At 42.3% G+C, this 20,039-nt stretch overlaps 1 protein-coding gene across 4 annotated transcripts in view; it reads left to right on the forward strand.

Moving 5' to 3' along the window:
• Window positions 1-20,039, forward strand: part of SLC23A2 (solute carrier family 23 member 2) — a 128,746-nt gene that overhangs the window by 86,946 nt on the left and 21,761 nt on the right. For all 4 annotated transcript variants that reach the window (XM_034761790.1, XM_034761788.1, XM_034761789.1 and 1 more), the window contains 4 exons: window positions 50-166; window positions 3,610-3,767; window positions 16,169-16,257; window positions 19,512-19,582. In XM_034761790.1, the coding sequence (XP_034617681.1) occupies window positions 50-166; window positions 3,610-3,767; window positions 16,169-16,257; window positions 19,512-19,582 (435 nt within the window). The remainder of the gene's footprint in view (window positions 1-49; window positions 167-3,609; window positions 3,768-16,168; window positions 16,258-19,511; window positions 19,583-20,039) is intronic.

Raw genomic sequence — 20,039 nt, forward strand, 5'->3', positions numbered from 1 at the left:
CTTCTGTAATATTAAACTGCTGTTGGCTTTTCCTCTTTTAATTTAACAGAGTTCTCTGGCAGAGACACTGGACAGCAGTGGAAGTTTAGATGCGCAGAGAGCTGACATGATTTACACAATTGAGGATGTTCCTCCCTGGTACCTCTGCATATTCTTGGGGTTACAGGTACATTTCAAAACGCATATTTCTGAAGAAATCCATTTTTTGGTTTATAATCTTTAAGAAAATGTTCAGCATTTTTATATAGTACATAATGGTACGTGATACAACAATGTTGGTGACTTGCCTTCTGCTTTGAGTCCATTTGATTACTTATTGAAGTGGTTGGGGAGGGCTGCAAGCCCACTCTGGCAACAGAGTCGTGTATTGTGGATGGAAAGTACTACCTGGGAGTCTTAAAACAGCTGGAAGCTTATAAAAGTCCTATCTATTTGTTGTTATGCTCCCCTACATTCATATCTGTATTAATTTTTTTTCTCCAGCATTCCTAGATTTTTGCAAAAAAGCCTATCATGGCAAGATAGCCTGCCTGCAAAATGTCTCCTTCCCTTCTCTACCACCTCACTAGGATTCACATATTGACAAAGAGCTATAATGTTGCTTGCTAGCTGTTGCATTTCAGGAATTACTGGAGACTCACTTCACAAATAGCCATTTGGGCTGCTACCTAACACGTGTTCCATAATTTAACTAAAAATTTAAAATTCAGTAGCAACTTGTCACTCATGAATTCATGTGAGGATAATATAGGGGGATGGAAGGTGAGAGAGATGCTGTGTTAATGTTCTGATCTTTCTTGGAGGTACTGCTTTTAGTAGGGTTAGTTCTGGGAATGACTAGCACCAAGATGGCAGCATCTACTGGCTGGAAAGCTGGTTAATTATGAAAAAAACACCTCTCCCCCCCGCCCCCCGCCTGCTGAGTTCCTTGTACTTTTCAGGCATTTGTTTGTACTTTGTGTTAGTTAGCGAGTTAGACTATGTCTACACTAGGAGTGTTTTGTGGGTATAGGAATACCAGTGTACTATACCGGCAAAGTGCTCCTAGTGTGGGCACAACTAGACAGGCAAGGCTGTGCTTTGTACTGGTGTAATAAAAGCGCCCCCCACGAATGAAACAAGCTCTAGTGGTAAAAGCACAGTTTTGCTGGTATATCTCTGTTTAAACTACAGACTTCTGCCAAAACAGTTATGTTGGTCATGAATCTCACTCTTTGCATCCTTGATCAACTTAGTAATGCCGGCAGTAGTCTGTAGCATAGACATGGCCATAGTAGAACTTAATGGACAGCCAAGACAGCTGGATTCTAGTTGCAGTTTTGCTGTGAATGTGGGCAAGTCCTTTCATCTCTCTCCCCCTCTCTAAAAAGGGTAATAAAATTACCCCAAAGGAGTGTTGAGACTTCATTAGTATTTGTAAAAATACTTTGAGATCCTCAAACAAATGACTCCTTAGAAATCCAAAGTGGCTTATTTTTATTCCTGCAGTTATTCATCAGCCAGTACTGCAGGAATTTTCTTTTTCTTACATAGTTGAACATGCAGCTTTTTAATAATTTTTTTAATCTACTTGGATTGGAGCAGAATAAATCCATGATTTGGCTAGTCTCTAACATTCCAGAACTTATCCCCTATATAGTTTTCATACTGAAGTACTATTTAAATTCATGTCTAATCAGACAGTCTTTCATGTAATCCTCACGTGAATTAATTTGGTGGATAGGAGGAATGCAGTGGACATAATATACCTGGACTTCAGCAAGGCTTTTAACACAGTCTCACATGACATTCTGATAAGTTGCTGGAGAAATGCAGGCTCAGCAGAACTACCATTCAGTGGATATGCAATTGGTTAAAGAACCGCAAACTAAGAGTAACTATTAATGGAATGATGTGGGATTAGAGGGAGGTCTCAAATGGGGTTCCACAGGGATCTGTTCTGGGTCTGATGTTGTTTAACAGCTTTATTAATGACCTGGATGTAGGAATAGAGAGCATACCAATCAAATTTGCAGATAACACACAGCTCTGTGTGTGTGGGGGAGGGGTTGCAAACAGTTTGGTGGATAGAGCTGAAATTCAGAATTATCTTGATAAATTTGAGTACTGGGCTATAGGCACCAAAATGAAAATCAACAAAGACAAATATAAGGTGCCACACTTATGGAAGAAAAACCAAATGTACAAATACAGAATGAGGGATAACTGGCTTGGCAGCAGCACTGCTCAGAAGGATCTGGGAGTTGTGGTGGATCACAACCTCAACATGAGTCAGCAATGCGATGCTGTTACAAAAAAAAGCAAATGCAATTTTAGGTCGCATTAACAGAGGCATAGCACGCAAGTCATGGAAAGTGATAGTGCTGCTCTATTTGGCGCTGGTTAGGTCTCAGCTGGAGGACTGCGTCCAATTTTGGTCATCAATGTATAGAAAGGATGCAGAGAAACTAAAAAGGATCCAGTGGTGAGCCACAAAGATGATCAAAGTGCTGGAATGCAAGCCATATAAGCAAAGGCTGAAGGAACCGGATATGTTTAGTTTAGAAAAGAGGAGACTAAGAGGGGGACATGACAGCCATCTTCAAATACTTAAAGGCACAGTTGCCAACTTTCACGCTGTAAATAAGCACCCCAACTTTCACAATAAGCCACAAATCAAGCTAATCCCATTTCAAAACAAGGCAAAAACAAGCCAATCCCTAAGAACCCCAACATGCTACGTGACTAGATCCCCCCGGTGTGCAGCCTGGGACTGTCGTGGGCCCGGTGTGCACCCCTGACTCTCCACCCCCTTTGCTCCTGCTTGCCAGGAGCTGATCCCAAAAAAAAAAAAAAAAAAAAAAAAAAGCAACAAGCTACAAGCCAGAAACTAGCCAACAAGCAACTCAGAAGCCAAAAACAAGCCCAATTTCTGCAGTTTCTTTGCGGCTTTGGCATGTCTGCTTAAAAGGCTGCCATAAAAAAGATAGAGAAGAATTGTTCTCTCTTGCCACAGAGGCAGTGGGACAAGACAGTGGGTTCAAACTACAGCATAGCTGATTTAGATTAAATCACAGGGAAAACTTCCTAAATGTAAGAATAGTAGGACAATGGAACAGACTGCCTCAGGAGGTTGTGGAAACTTCTTCACTAGAGGTTTTCAAAAGGAGGCTGGATAGTCATTTGTCTTAGATGGTTTAGACACAACAAATCCTGCATCTTGGCAGCGGTGTAGACTAGATGACCCTTGCGGTCCCTTCTAACCCTGTGGTTTTGTGTGTTTCAAAATGGAGCGAGCTATTTTTCTGCTTCTGTAAGTTGGAAGCTGCTTCAGCATGGTTACCTAGATACCTACTCATCAAGAATAAGAACAGGAACCATTTAGCTATGTAAATAGCCTAATTTATCATCTATAAGTAGAAGTCATTAGTAGCTGGCTAAAAGTAGCTAAACATGGAAAGTAAAAAATATTAGAAATTAAAATATTTGGAACCAGAAAACAATGAGAGGTTTGGTGGTTAATTTAAAGAAATAAATAAACTGAGTGTAAAGGGAAAAATAGTGCATCTCTAAGGTTCTTGTATGTGTGATTATTAGTATTAACAAGCTGTTCATTCTTTGTGTTCACAGCACTACCTGACATGTTTTAGTGGAACTATAGCAGTACCTTTTTTGCTAGCTGATGCCATGTGTGTTGGATTTGACCAGTGGGCTACTAGCCAACTGATTGGGACCATTTTCTTCTGTGTGGGGATCACTACTTTGTTACAAACAACTTTTGGATGCAGGTGAGATCAAAACTCATACTTCATTCTTTATTGTTGCGATACTGATGGTGGGGTACACATCTCTTTAAATGTACAGGATATCCAAGAAGTGCATAGGGTATTTCAGAAGGATGAATGTGAAATACAGAATAACAGTTCAGACTCAAGATTGCTCGGGAATAGGGTTGTCTGATCCTAATTTTGGAAGGTTTCACAAAAAAATGGATATGAAGTAAAAGAATAAGGCTATGTCTATACTTAAAACATTACAGCTCCAGTTTTACGCTACTGTAGTGCTTCAGTGTAAACTTACTATACTCACTTATTACTGTGACTGGAGGGGTTCTCTTGTCACTGTAGTAAATCTACCTCCCCAAGAGGCCGTAGCTAGATCAACGGAAAAATTATTCCATCGATGTAGCACTGTTATAGATGTGCTTGTGGGTTAGGTCAGCTTTGCTACATCACTAAGAGATGTGGATTTTTCACACCCCAGAGCAATATAACTGGATTGATCTAATTTTCTAATATAGACCAGCACTACATTTTGGATAACTGGGAAGCTGTTTCGAATGAAAGAAGGCATGAGCAGAATAAAAGAGTAGAGGAGCGGGGAAGTAGTGAGGAGAAACAAGATGAATGAACATAGGGAAAAAATTATTTAGCCCACTTTAAAGAGTGACTGCTTAGAATACTGTCATTGTACCACTTGCCAAAAGGTAACCAGTTGAAGTTTTGGTGTATGGACACAGTAACTTCTGCTGCTGCTTCTGTCGTATTGTGCTGTGACAGTTTCAGCAAGGTGATTGTCAAAGTATGTTGAAATAGTAGGATCTCTGGAGTCAGATACTTGAAGAAGCTAATGTACGACTGATGCTTCCGGGTGCAGGTGTATTTCGGTGAAAGAAAGTGATCTGTTTAATTAATCATGCTTAAGGATAAAATGCTGATATAGAAGAATCTCTCTCTGTTCTGCCAAAACCCTTATACTTTTGAATCACTTTTACGTAACTAAGGTAGATAATATAATAGACATTAAGAAAAGGGAAGGGCAACTTCTTATCCCTGATCTTACTGTTTCTGCCAATAACACACCCTTTGCATATGCTTCCTTGTAAATTCCTTCTGTGGGAATGGGTGGGAAATAAAGGTCTTCTTTCTTGGCTGCGCAGAGGTGCCAGTATCACTTTACCACAAGCTGTCAAGGAACATAAGCGTTAGATTAGCTTGCTTGGGGTTCCTGTATCTTTCACTCCACTGTTTCTGGAAGTGCTATTTTAATACGATGACATGTCTGAGACTGGTCTAAATATTGCCAGATTTTTAAAATAATATGTTATTGCCAAAATGTAGTATGTTCTAACAACAGTGAAGTTAAAATAAAAATAAAAAAGTAGTTATCATTATACTTGGAATATTGCAGAGAGATTTTAACTAAACATTTACTTAAACCCTTGGTCATCCATCATTTGTCTGGGTCAAGGGATGGATAAAACTCAAGATGTTTCTGCATCTTGAATAGAATCAAGAAAGAAAAATAAGACCAGAAGAAAGATATTCATTGTATTATCATGTCCAAGCATTACTGTTCAAGTGTCACTTCATCTTATATCATTTTTATGATGAATTAAGTCTTAGACTTTCAATGAAAAATGGACAACATAGTCCCAGTTAAAAACATTTACCCAAGAAACAGACTTTTTGGGTGGAGGAGATCACTCAGCAGGGAAAAAAGGGCAAACCCGTTAAACAAATCATTTAGGATTGTTAATGCAGATCAGCCAAAGGGGAAAAAATCTCTTCAGGCAATTCAGGCTTCCTGAGTCAAAGTCCTTGTGGTGTTTGTTTTTTGTTTTCAATGGTCTGGAGAAAGTCTAATCTGCCATCTCACCTTCCTTCTACCTCTTCAGAAAAGATTCTTTGTCCTTTTCTTACCCTCAGCTTTTCTAAGAGTTGTAAAGCTGCTTTGATATTTCTTTCATCATATGTTTACTTGAGAAATAGGAAGGGATGTTTGTCTGGGTGGAATTGGCGGAAAGGAGAGAAAAGCATTTGCTTTTTCCCAAGACCATGTTTTCCTTGCAACAAAATTCTCTGTCCCTCACATATATGAGACAGTTTTCTTTCCTATTCGGTTTGTCCTTCCTGTTTATACTCATTTGAAGTTAAGAGTTGGCTTAATGCTCAAATACACTTATTCCTAGATTTTTAGGTATACATTTATAAAGGGGGAGAGGGTAGAAGAGAAGCATGGGCCAGGCCCCTCATTGTCTTCAATCTAATCACATTTAAATTGAACAGCTATATCTGATTATGTTGCTGCTTACTTCAAATGCTTGTTACCTTTAACACATTACTTTTTACCTCCTTATCTTGCATCTTATACTGGCCTTCACGTATAGGGTCAAGGAGTAGTCACGGAAATCGGAAGATATGGTCAGTTCTCTAAGTCTTTTTTAGATTAAAAAGTCATCTTCATTTTTTAGACCACTGAAGACTTGCTCCATCACCTCTCAGACCTATTCCACTGACTTGTTTGTGAGGAGAATTAGCAGCTGAACATTTTGTAACTGTTAGCATGTGATATTGTTTTATATTTGGTTGGGACCTGCAGACACAAACACTTGAAATGAGATTCTTACAAGGTTTATTGGCAAGCCTGTGAACTAAGAAATGTTTAAACAATAAAGCCATTATGGTTTCAGAAAGGTCAAATTTCACTGGTTAAAAGCCCTTAGAGATGGATGTAGCCAGTTACCTGGAGCCATTGTGGTTAGTCTGGTATCCATACTAATTTTAGGAATTCAGGCTATTTACCAAAGCATAGCTCTTTTCCAGCCTTTTAAATTAATACAAAGGAACTATTATGATCTGAGAGATAAATATGTACCTCGATCCATATTTTAGGTTTGCTGAATTATGTCTTTGTAGTATCTAAGCATTGTTACATCTATGCAATGCATTTATGTTAACTAGAATGTTTCAAAACAACATTTTAATTACTCAGAATCTGTCTTCAATAGCGCTAGTGTCAAAACCTTAACCATTAGGGAATTCAGAGTTGCCCTTGAAATTGCATCCCGACTGTATGTTTATATGGGCTTGGGTAATGTATCTACTTTGTACTTTTGTGTGATCTTAGGCATGTGATGCATTACTGTTTATAGCGTACTTTTAGGGCATAGCTTCAGTTTATCAAGATTGTAGTTCAATTCCACTAAGATATATAATTGTTACTTAAAACAAAAGGTGAGATTGTACTAGGTTTTCTTCTGATTTTTGTTGTGTGGTGTTTCCATGTATCATCACTTCATTGTATATTGCTGAAAAATTACCATGTATTTATCTGAGAAGAGTGAATTTGTTTTCTCTTGAGAAGAAGGAAATGTAATAACCACTGGAGTCCCTTGATCATGTCCTTATAAAAGACCAGCCATTTTAGCCTTGACAAAAAGTCCATTGTGACTGGGGTGACCAGATAGCAAGTGTAAAAAATCGGGACGGGGGTGGGGGGCTAATAGGTGCCTATATAACAGAGAGCCCGCAAAATTGGGACTGTCCCTATAAAATCGGGACATCTGGTCACCCTAATTGTGACTGAGTTGAAAAAAGTAGTTTAGAAACAATGTTCAACTCAGAGTGAATTTTTTAGCAGAACTTGTGGAGGCCTTATGCTCCCCTCATGGCATTTCTCTGTCTGTATGCGGGTAGCACAATCACTTTTGAATGCTGTACCTGATCAATTTCAAAATTTCAGTGTGTTATAAGAATCAGTGGCCAAAATGTGATGGAGGGGAATAGATGACATGGGGGAAGTGGGAAAGCTACTGGTGTGGGGAGGGAGAATGGGAGACGCTGGTATGGGAGAAGTGGAGCGGGGGGCACAGACTCCATGGCAGAGAGGAGATTGGGGGAGGTTGCAGGGAGTCCCTGCAATAGAGGGGGAGGGAAGAGTGGCACATAAGGAGCTGGGGGGGGGTGGGGGGGGGAGGAGGAGAGAAGGGAAGGATGCCTGGAGCCCCTTGTGAGTGCAATGAGCTCAGCCTACACAAGCTACAAAGTATGCGACCCCTAGTTCAGGGATTCTCAAACTGGGGTCACAAGGTGGTTACATTGGGGTCGTGAGCTGTCAGCACTGTGGGGCTGACGTCCCTGAGCCCCCTTTATATTATATTCCCCCCTGTTTTTAATTTATAAGCGTGTCATACTCGGAGGCTTGCTGTGTGAAAGGGATCACCAATACAAAAAGTTTGAAAACCACTGCCCTAGTTTTAAACTACTGGAAAATGTAGCTTTGTATGGGAAATCACTATATTAACAAAAAGAGTATTAATTGATCCTGCAGCCATAAACACAACTTCCTGTGTCTTAGAAGAAAGGAGAATGGCTGGAGAGAGGAGAAAAATGCAGGGGCACTAATCAAACAACTTTACAGTCAGTGTCTTTTGTATTCAATGCTTTAATAATAATTAAAAAAAAAAAAGTCAGTTTGCATTCAGAATAACTCCTCACCGTTAAGATAATCACCATCTCCATGGAAAAGGGAAGCTAATAGAGAACTCCTAATGGTTTTTTTCCCCAAACTCATCCAGGCTTAAACACAGAGATAAAGCCACTGTGGAAATAGCATTGCTAAAGTTGAGCCGTTCGCTTTGTTTTAGATCCTTTCCCGTTTTACTTTTATTGTAAGCTGAATTTGAGTTTATTCTAGCAATTGGAATGAGGCGAATTCAGTCAGAAGCTCTTTGGAGCATTCATTGCTTAATTATGTAGCAGAATTCTTGTGCCTTTTTACGGTGGGTAGTAAAACCATTTACTATGGATTCTGCCGATTTACCCAACTTAATATGCTTTGCAAGCTGCTTTCTCAGCCCCCGTGGGGCATGAGAGACTTCAGTTTGGGAGTGGACTTTGCTCCTATCAGAAGGGAAGTGTTTTAGTCATTGTTTATATGCTGGGACAAGAAAGCGTGCTTGCAGTTAATTGTATTTGCATAGGAGAGCCAAGGAAAGGATGCTGCATTTGTTTAGGGGTAGTTGATATGTCCTATACTCATACAGACCCTGATTCAGGAAAGTGCTTAAGCACTTGTGTAACTTTGAGCATGTGAGTAGTTGACTGAGCATACTGCAGCCTCTGCCTGTTAAGTAGTTTAGTTAAACCTTGCTCTATGTAAATGTCTTGTAGCAGAATAGGCTTGCTGTTAGACTTAAACTCTAAATTAGCATCTTGCTTTTTGCAAGTTTGTTGTGAATTGATATTCTTCTTCGAATGATTGCTCATATCGATTCCAATTAGATGTGTACGCATCGCAAGCACAGTTGTTGGAATGTTTTCCCCCTAGCAGCACCCGTTGGGTCGGCTGTGGAGCCCCCTGGAGTGGCGTCTTCATGGCGCTCAATATATGACCCTGCCGACCCGGCGCTCCTCAGTTCCTTCTTGCCGCCAGTGACGGTCGTTGGAACTGCGGTGACTTGCTTAGCAAGCTCTCCTCGTTTTCCCTATCTTTCAGTTTAGTTTAGTTCAGTTATTCCTAGCCTCGTTAAGTTTAGTTTTAGTGTTTTCGGTTGTTACAGCAGATAGCTGTTGGGAGTGGGAGGTTTTCCTCTTCACCCCGACCGTGTTCCCCGTTGGGACTCGGAGTATGCCTAAATCCCAAGGGTTCAAACCCTGCAAGTCCTGCAACAAGCCCATGCCAATGGGCGACCCCCACGATGCTTGCTTAAAGTGTCTAGGGGAAGCACACCAAGCGGACAAGTGCAGGATTTGTAAAGGGTTTTGCCCCGGAACAAAAAAAGAGCAAGACTTTCGCCTCAAGCAGCTCCTTACACCACAACCTACATTGTCATGGCAAGACCTGGCACCAAGCTCATTGGTGTGCAGTGTCCCAGTGGAAGAGGTAGAAGCGGCACCGCAGAAGGATTCTGGGAGAGACCCACGGGATCAATCCAGCACCGGTCCCATTCCCTGCCACAGAAATGGCATCAGAAGCAGAGGAGGAATAGATCTCCGACTCAGAGACCCACCCGTTTGGAGCCGGCCAATGGGAGGAGCAGCCAGGGCTGAAGACTTTGGAGCCGGCACCGTTGAGTCAGGTCATTGACGAGGTGAAATTGCCATTCACCCCAGACACCTTTGAGGTTGCGAGGGACCTCATTGCCATGACGGCACCGCGGTCCCTGGTCCTTCGAGCCAAACCTCCAGTACTGCAACGTGTGGCACCGTCTTGAGGCAAACCGGTGATGCTTTGTCCCTCTGCACCGCCGGTGGAGTTGCTGCACTGCTCAGAGTTGTGGCGCTACTCCCCAGCGATGCTGATCCTCGTTCCCGGCACCATTCTCCAACCTTGCGGCACCGCTCCCCAGTCCAGCTCCGCTTGGCACCACCCTGGCCATCATGGTCTCGGTCCCCGTCTTCGGACTTGGAAGGCCTGAGGTGGGGGTAGAGCCATGGTCTGTGAAGTTTCCCAGTATCACCACCAGTGCCACTCGTTATGGGGACAAATGGTTATGAAAACCAATATCCCAATAAAAGAAAAAAGGTTCTCTCGATCCCAAAGGACCAAGCCCCAGATCCAGGTCAAAATACAAATCCGATCTTACCCACAAATCACGCTGTTGCCAGTCCTTTAGAATCTAAAATCTAAAGGTTTATTTATAGAAGGAAAAAGATATAGATAAGAGTTAGAATTGGTTAAATGGAATCAATTACATACAGTAATGGCAAAATTCTTGGTTCAGGCTTGTAGCAGTGATGAAATAAACTGCAGGTTCAAAATCAAGTCTCTGGAGTACATCCCCAGCTGGGATGGGTCATCAGTCCTTTGTTCAGAGCTTCAGTTTGTAGCAAAGTTCCTCCAGAGGTATGAAGCAGGATTGAAGACAAGATGGAGTCGAGGCATCAGCCTTTTATAGTCTTTTTCCAGGTATAAGAACACCTCTTTGTTCTTACTTTGGAAAATTACAGCAAAATGGAGTCTGGAGTCACATGGGCAAGTTCCTGCATACTTTGTTGAGTTACAAAGCATATCTGCCTTCTCTCCATGGGTCAGTTGTTTAGCTGATGGTCCTTAATGGGCCATCAAGCAGGCTAGGCAGAGCTAACACCAACTTGTCTGGGATGTCTCCCAGAAGCATAGCATAAGTTTGAAATACAGACAGTATAGAGCCAGTATTCACAACTTCAACTACAAAATTGATACACACATATAGACAGCATAATCATAACCAGCAAACCATAACCTTGTCTTAGACACCTCATTTGACCCCCTTTTTACAAGATTTGGTGCCACTACAGGACTTTGGTTGCAGCCATGTTCTATATGGTCCCAGATTATATCAATAATGTCACACCCTGACAGAGAGGTGGGACAGGAGGCCTCTGAAGACCAAGAGGCTCAGGAGATCCTTCCCCATCTTTCTTGAATCGTCTGTCCCACTTCTACGGTGCTTGCTCACAAATAACTTCGGACCGCTGGGTTCTCCGTATGGTAGAAGTGGAATATTCTCTCCAATTCTGCTCCTATTCTCCCTCCCACCCACCTTCCCTGTCCCTCTTCGGGGACCCTTCTCACGAGCAGCTCCTTATCTAGGAGGTGCGGGTGCTCCTCACTATGGGAGCACTGGAGGAGATTCCTCAGAGGCAAGGGATTCTATTCCTGATACTTCCTAATCCCCAAGGTCAAGGAGGGTCTCAGACCCATTCTAGATCTGCGAGGACTCAACAAGTTCATAGTAAAGTTGAAGTTCCTCATGGTCTCCCTGTACACAATTATCCCTTCTCTGGATCCGGGAGACTGGTACATTGCCCTCGATATGAAAGACGCGTGTTTCCATATAGCTATTTGGTCTGCACACAGACGATTCCTACGGTTCATGGTCGACCACAAACATGATCAATTTATGGTCCTTCCATTCGGCCTCTCAACAGCCCCCTGAGTGTTCACCAAGTGCATGTCGGTTGTGGCCGCTTTCCTCCATCGGAGACAGGTGCAGGTATACCCCTACCTCCACGACTGGCTGCTCAGGGGCCGCACCAGCAGGCAGGTGGAGTCCCAAGTCTGATTGGTCAGATCCGCATTCGAGAGACTGGTCTCCTCCTCAACTTGAACAAGTCAACCTTGGTCACCGACCCAAAGAATAGATTCATCGGGGTGGTCGGTTCAGGCAAGAGCACTTTTGCCAGAGTCCCGATTCCAAGCCATGACGGACATCATTCAAGGCCTCAGGCAATATCTGACCACTACAGCAAGGGGATGCCTGAGTCTCCTCGGGCACATGGCAGCCTGCACTTACGTGACCCGGCACGCCAGGCTGAGGCTCCGACCACTCCAAGCGTGGCTCACTTTGGCCTATCACCCAGGACACGACAGCCTGAATTCAGTGGTCACGGTGCCGGGGCAGGTGCTAGAGTCTCTTCAATGGTGGCTCGACCCTTGGACAGTGTGCGAAGGAGTCCCCTTCAGCAGCCCTCAGCCTTCCTTGTCACTGGTAACGGAAGCGTCAGCTCTGGGAGGGGAAGCGCATTTGGGAGATCTCCAAACGCAGGGCCTGTGGTCTCAGGATGAGCTCTCTCTCCAGATCAATATCAAGGAGCTGAGGGCTGTGCGACTAGCATGCCAGACCTTTCAGGCCTGACTAAAAGGCCAGTGCGTGGCAGTTCTGACGGACAACACCACTGCCATGTTTTACATCAACAAGCAGGGTGGAGTCCGCTCCTCTCCCCTGTCGGGAAGCCCTCCAGCTGTGGGCATTCTGCATAGCCCATTCCCTTCACCTGGAAGCGTCCTATCTACCAGGAGTTCAGAACATGCTGGTGGACCACCTCAGCAGGTCCTTCCACACACACGAGTGGTCCATCCATCCGGATGTCAGACACCTTGTCTTCCAAAGGTGGGAGTTTCCCCAGGTCGACCTGTTTGCCACCCGGAGCAACAGGAAGTGCCCAATGTTCTGCTCCTTCCAGAGAGACAGCCCAGGATCAATCACGGATGCATTCCTGCTACCCTGGGGAGACAGTCTGCTCTACGCCTGTCCCCCGTTCCCTCTCGTGCACAAGGTCCGACTCAAGATCTGCAGGGACGGGAAGAGAGAATTCTGGTAGCACCATCATGGCCTCGACAACATTGGTACACCACACTCCTGGAACTGTCAATGGATGCCCCGGTCATGTTGCTACTCCTCCCCGACCTGATCGCTCAGGACCACGGTCGTCTTCATCACCCCTACCTGCAGTTCTTCCACCTCACGGCTTGGAAACTTCATGGCTGAACCCCATGGAGCTTCTGTGCTCAGAACAAGTAGCGGGGGTCCTCCTCGGCAGCAGAAAGCCCTCCACTAGAGCCACATATCTGGCAAAGTGGAAAAGATTTACTTGTTGGTGTGACTAGTGTCGTACACCCCCTCTTCAGGCACCCCTACCTCTCATCTTTAGAGTACCTTCTGCACCTGAAACAGCAAGGCTGGCAGCGTCCTCCATAAAAGTACACCTCGCTGCTATCTCAGCTTTCCACCTGGGAGCGTCTGGACGCTCTGTCTTCACCAACCCTACGGTTGGTCGGTTCCTAAAGGGTCTGGAACAGCTACATCCCCAGATCAGACAGCCTGTCCCCACGTGGGACCTTAACCTGGTCCTCTCCAGGCTAATGGGGGGCCCCCATTGGAACTGCTGGCGACTTGCTTCCTTCTCTATCTGTCATGGAAGGTAGCCTGATTTTTAGCCTCAGCCTCATGCCAGTAGCCATGAGCAGAGGCTACAGTTCCTGGATGTTCGGCGAGCACTAGCCTTCTACATGGAGTGCACTAAGCCATTCAGAAAGTCAAACCAGTTGTTCATAGCAGTGACAGACCGGATGAAAGGACTCCCGGTCTCATCTCAAAGAATATCTTCCTGGATCACCTTATGCATCTGCACGTGCTACAAGTTGGCCAAGACAGAAGCCCCGGCTCATATGGCACACTCCACGAGGGCTCAGTCCTCATCAGCTGCATTCCTGGCCCAGGTCCCGATACAAGAAATCCGCAGGGCAGCAACTTGGTCCTCGGTACATACTTTCACCTCTCATTACACCATCATCCAGCTTCCCAGAGACGATGCAGCTTTCTACCGAGCGGCGCTCCAATCAGCGATTCCATAACTCCAACCCCACCGCCTAGGTAAGGCTTGGGCGTCACCTAACTGGAATCGATATGAGCAATCACTCAAAGAAGAAAAAAACGATGCATCCAAAGAAGTGAGGTTTTTACTCACGAAAGCTTATGCCCAAATAAATCCCTTAGTCTTTAAGGTGCCACCAGACTCCTTGTTGTTTAAGAAAAAAACGGTTACTCACCACCTCGTAATGCAAAACAGCATTAGATAATGTACAAATAATTTATCAAAGCAGAATATCCAAATGCTTAACCTGAGCACACATGTGCATACTTGCTTAAATCTGGGCTTCAGTGTTTTACTTGAAAATCCAAACATCATTAATTAAAAAAAATAAAAAAACCTCCACAGCTCGGAACATATCTCTGAACACTTCACATAACATTTTCTTATCAAATATAGTTAAAAAGCTCAGCTCCCTGAATTCTTTTGCACTGATCTCTTCTAAGACATAGTAATTTTATGATTTAAAAAAAATAATAATCTAAATTTATCCATCAAGAAGTTTTGTGTCAAATGGAGGCAAGTTGACACAGCAGAAGTCCAGGCTTCTGTGACTATTTTCTATGCATAGAATGTGCTGATATCTAATCATTTGAAAGGAACAAATGTTAAGCTTTGAATGCTCACAACATGTGCATGTTACAGATGAAGTTAAATTTACACAAGGTTTGAAAAGCTGCTTCTGCATGAAGTAAATTACTGGAATCAAGTTGAAACACTAAACTGACTTCATTATTGAAGAATGTGTTTATGAGGTATATTAATTAAAGGATTTGTAAAAGGGGAAGGGGAGTAGTGTGTAGGTAGAGGTGAGGAGTAGCAGCTTGTTTCAGGCATTACATATTTTGCCCTGTGTGCCCATGTACTCAGTTTGTCAAGTGAAGCTCAAAGGTACAAGGTGAATCATTTGCTCACAGCGAACACCATTTCTCTTTGCCCAGGATATGGTTTAGATTTTTGCCACAAGTAGCCGATACAGGGACTCATAGAATCTCACAATCCAAGCAAAGTCATGGCCATTCACTTGTGTGCTGTCAGTACTTACAATTTTTAAAAAGGAGAGGTTTCTAAATTCTCTGTGTGGGCCAATTCTTGTAAAAGAATCTCATGGACCACCTCCCCTGCCAATCATAAACCAATTATTGATCCCTCTTCCTGCCTGTGAACGTATGATGTTAACACATGCGTGTTCCTATTTCCTCTGTTTTCTAGCTACTCGTCACCTCCTCTGTTCATCTTACTCCCTGAAGTACTTCACTGAGGAAGGTCCTCCCTCCAGTTGTTCTGGCATTTCGCATTTCTAGTGCCACTTTCTTGTGCTAGTTGTTACCCCGAGCTGAGCTTGCTGGTTTTGCTCCTTTTCCTGTGCTGCTGGTTCTGCGGGCATCAGGGCTCTCTGTTGTGGCTGTACAAGCAGCAGAAAGGCAGGAGTGTAGCCAGTGCCCCATGAGCAGGAAGTGCTCGATGTGCCATAGTTGGAACTGTTTTTAAAGAGAACTATGTGACCATCTCTCAAAAACAGTATGTAGAGAACAGTTCAAAGTGTTATTCTTAAATAGTTAAACAATGTCTATTACTATCTTAACATGTGAAAGCTATAGCTTACTGAATGCATACAAAGATACAAGTCTATACAGATGGACGTCATTTTTAAAACCTTTTTGGGAATTTATATAAACAATATTAAACATGTCTTCTCTTAATATCCTTTCAGATTCCAGATTTATTGCTCTTGCTCACCTGGAACTTATCAGTTTTGACCTGCTTTATAACTCAATGATCAAACTATATATGCTTTTAATCCCAGCTATGCAATTAAGGTGTGGCATTTACTCAAACTATGTGAAGAATGTTTAACACTTCATATACTGTACTTCTGCACATTAGGCATCCATACAGCCCATGACACTTGTACTGTTTTATTATATACCTGTTACGCACTGCCTTTCCCCCCATTGAATAAAGATCTTGTTGTACCAATACCTGGTATCTGCATACCTGTGTTCAGTAACATTTGTTACTGATAATAGCTGCTATTGCATTTAATGCCTTTCCGTATCTCTAGATGGTGGTTGGATTTTTTATGATTTCTTTTTATTCCTTTAAATAAAAAATTGTTTACTTCAAAATTTCTAACACACAGTGAAAAAAATATTAGTAAGTTGGGGAGGGTTAACCTCATGAAAACCACACGTAGAAAGATACATAGAAACAGTGTTATGATGTTGCAAACTATAAATGTCTATATTTTCTCTTTCCATTTTCTTCAGGTTACCTTTGTTTCAAGCCAGTGCTTTTGCATTCTTAGCACCTGCCAGAGCTATCCTCTCCTTGGAGAAGTGGAAGTGTAATAACACAGGTAAATGCAAGTCATGTATGCTTGTGGAATTTTAACCATATGATAAATCACCTAGATAGTTGCAAATTAGATGTCCCATTTTGAGTTGACATATCAAAAGGTATGTCATTGACCTCTCTTTGGGGATGAGTGGAGAGATTAGGAGAAATGTATGCTTTTCTGCTTTTGAAAAAATGATTTTGTAAAAATGCTGTTGTGGAGTTCTGATTTTCTTTTAGTGATTTCCATGTCAAATGCGCTCGTCTTGTAAATGAAATGTTTTAAAAAAAAAAAAAAAAAAAAAGAGAGAGAGAGAAGCTAATTATATCAGGAAAAAAATCTATGGCTTGTAGAACTAAGGACAATAAGGTGGATTTTTTGGTTCAGTAAGTTGGGTATAGCAGTGGTATAGGCCTATTACTAGATGGATATAGCAAAATTGTTGATAATGCAGAAAAGGCAGACGTGTTCAATAAATATTTCTGTTGTGCATTTGGAATGAAGCAGGATGATGTACTCTTGTCACATGAGCATTTTGAAATACTTTCCAGTCTATTATTAATTAAGAAGGATTTGAAACAGCTACTAGGGATAAAGCTTTTTAAATCAGCAGGATAACTTGCATCCATGAGCTATAAAAGATCTGGCTGAGGAGAAAACAGGGAAAATTCAGAAAAGTGCTAATGTTATGTTAGTATTCAAAAATTAAAATAGTAGTACTATATCTATATTAAAACCTAGGTGAAGTGGAATAAGAACTGTCTAGCTGAGAGATGTTAAAACATAGTTGTCATTGGGGAATCACCATTGAATGGGATTATTTCTAGTGGGGTTCCACGGGGATTAGTATTAGGTCCAATGCTAGTCAGCATTTTTGGTCAACAGTCTGGAAGTGAATATAAAATTGCTGCTAATAAAATTTTCAGGTGACCCAAAGACCAGCTGAATAGTAAATAATGAAGATAGGGCAGTCATCTGGATTGACTGGTAATCTGGGCCCATACAACAAAATGCATTTGATTGGATTAAAACACCAAGCTGTAACTCTAAGAATAAGGTATGAAGGCCATGCTTACAGAATGGGGGATTGTATCCTGGCAACTAAAAAGGAGTTAGAGGTTATAGTAGACCAGCAGCTCAGCATGAATTCCTAGTGCAATGCTGTGACGCACAGGGCTAATGCAATCCTGCAATGTATCAAAGGGATTAATGAGTAGGAATAGGGAGATGATTGTTACCCCACTGTACATAGCGTTGGTGAGACCATTGTTGAAATACCGTGTAGTTATGCATACAGTCCTGATATCCGCATTTTAAAAAGTATGTTGAAAATTTGAGGTTGAAGAAAAGAGCCACAAAACATTATTTGAAGGCTGGAGAAAATACCTTGGAGTGAGAGATTTACGGAGCTCAATCTGTTTAGTTTATCACAAATAAATAAAAAAATTGAGTGATCTGATTAAAGTGTATAAGTACCTCCATAGGAAGAAAATACCAGGTACTAAAGGGCTGTAGTGAAGATAGACAGAACAAGAACCAAGGGTTGGAAGCTTACACTGGACGAATTAAAATTAGAAATTAGGAACACAGTTTTAACACTGCAGGTGATTAAACATTGAAAAAAAATTTCAAGGGAAGTGGTGGATTCTTCATCTTTTGATGTCTGCAAATCAAGACTGGATGCCTTTCTGGAAAATATGCTTTAGTAAAATACAAGTTATTGGGCTCAATACAGGAATAATTGGACAAAATTCTATGGCCTGTGATATACAGGAGATCAGACTAGAAGAGCTAATGGTCCCTTTTAGCCATAAACTCTATGAACTAGATGTTTACCTGTTATCCCTGTATAATAAGCCTGGCTTTTGAGAGCCAGGTTTTTGTTGTTTCTACCTCAATGTCACCAATTAAATAAGCAAACAAAACTATAGGCCAAATTAGGCCTTCAGTGTCTCTTGTGCCAACCCCAGTGTCTTGAAGTTTTCCATAGGTGCATAGTCACCTTTTAGATTAAATCTGACCATCTGGTCTCTCTTTAAATTAAAAAACTGAAGTGGAAACTATGTCATTGCTCTCAGTTCAGTTTTTTACAGTAGATTTTAAGAGCTTACATGTGCAGAATGAGACAGCTTGATTTGGGGAAGGGAAAAGCAGGTTAAAGGATAGAAAGAGACAGTTTCCAACTATCTCTTATAGGCCCCAGATCCCTTTAATTAATTGTGACCCTCTTACTTTCACTTCTTGCTTTTTGATCTAAACCTGAAATGAACTGTTGCAAACATCTGAGAAGGTAAATATCCAAGTCTATAGTTCAGAAAATCAGGGCCTGGATGTTACGAAATTACACACACATTTTCAGTGTCCATGGCAGTAAGCCATGCTAAGGTATGCATTAGTAGGCTAGGTGGTGGTTGAAGATGATCTGCTTTCAAGTTGATGCATCACAGTGCACTGAAGTGTGTGTTAGCCTAGAAGTACACACCCTGTTGTGGCTTATTCCTGTATTAGAGATCAAATGAGATGCTGGTTTCAGTTTACTGTTGCTCTGGACCATTTCTAACCTTCTAAAGGGGTCAGACCGAGCTGTTGTTACACTCTAATGAACTAGCTAAATTAGTAAATAACAAATGTTTGACTGTTTGAGACATTGTATAAAATCAAGTAATTCTCCTGATGAAAACATTCCCATTCAGTTCTTACTGGGGTGAAAAGAATCCAGAATTGACCCTTATATTTGGCAAATTAGGATTTTCCACTCTGGTGTAATGGGTGGAATTGGAGGCTAGCCCTTAGGAAATGCTGCCTTAGTACTCTGAGGATGTGTCTACGCTGCAAAGAAAAACCCATGGCTGGCCTGTGCCACTCAAGGGCTGCAGGGCTGTTTGATTGCCCTCTAGACTTCTGGGCTCAGGCCGGACCCTGGTCTCTGGGACCCTCCCACCATACAGGGTCCTGGAGCTGGTCTCTGTCCCTCCCACTGTACAGGGTCTCAGAGCCTGAGCCCAGAAGTATACACGGCAAGGAAACAGTCACATAGCCTGAGCCCTGCGAGCCTGAGTTAGCTGGCACAGGCCAGCCATTGGTGTCTGGCTGCCGTGTAGACAGACTCTGAGAGCTGATTGCTGGGACTAGAATGTTTCTGATTCTCAAACATCAATCCGTCTAAAAAATAAACTACTGCTGAAGTATTAGGTGAATCTTTCCCTTCCTAAATAATAAAAACACTCTGAAAGGGACACAGAAATTAAAATGTGTTTGTTTTTTATTCCTCCAAGATGTAACAGTTACTAATGGAACAACAGAGCTGCTGCACACTGAACATATCTGGTACCCCAGGATACGAGAGGTAACATAAGTAGCCTTTCTCCGTTGATCATCCCATTTCAGTTAAGGTTTCTCATCCATACCTCTATATGTTCTTGTATTTTAAGTTTGTAACTTCTTCCTCCACTACCATTCAGTGTGAATATATCCCATTATCTGCTTCGTGCAAATTTTAACCGTTCCAACTTCTTTATGCATGACTGAAAATGGAATGCAACGAGTCATTTACCACGTTCAAAAAGACACACGGTACAATACACAAGGGAGACTAACATTCTGCTGCTTAGACTGTACCGTTTGTGTAAACCAATAGCAGTTAAACACTTTATCAAGCCGCTTGCCTGCCCTCGCTCAGCAATTCAATAAGCTGTTCCCCAAGGAAAATTATCTGCAGTTCGCATATCACTTGACATCAAGGTTTCTAAAGCTGGATACAGTTCTGATGGAGATGTTGATGCTCCCCAGAGACCTGCTGAGTC

This window comes from Trachemys scripta, chromosome 2 (assembly GCF_013100865.1).
Source record: "Trachemys scripta elegans isolate TJP31775 chromosome 2, CAS_Tse_1.0, whole genome shotgun sequence".
Classification (NCBI taxonomy): Eukaryota; Metazoa; Chordata; order Testudines; family Emydidae; genus Trachemys; species Trachemys scripta.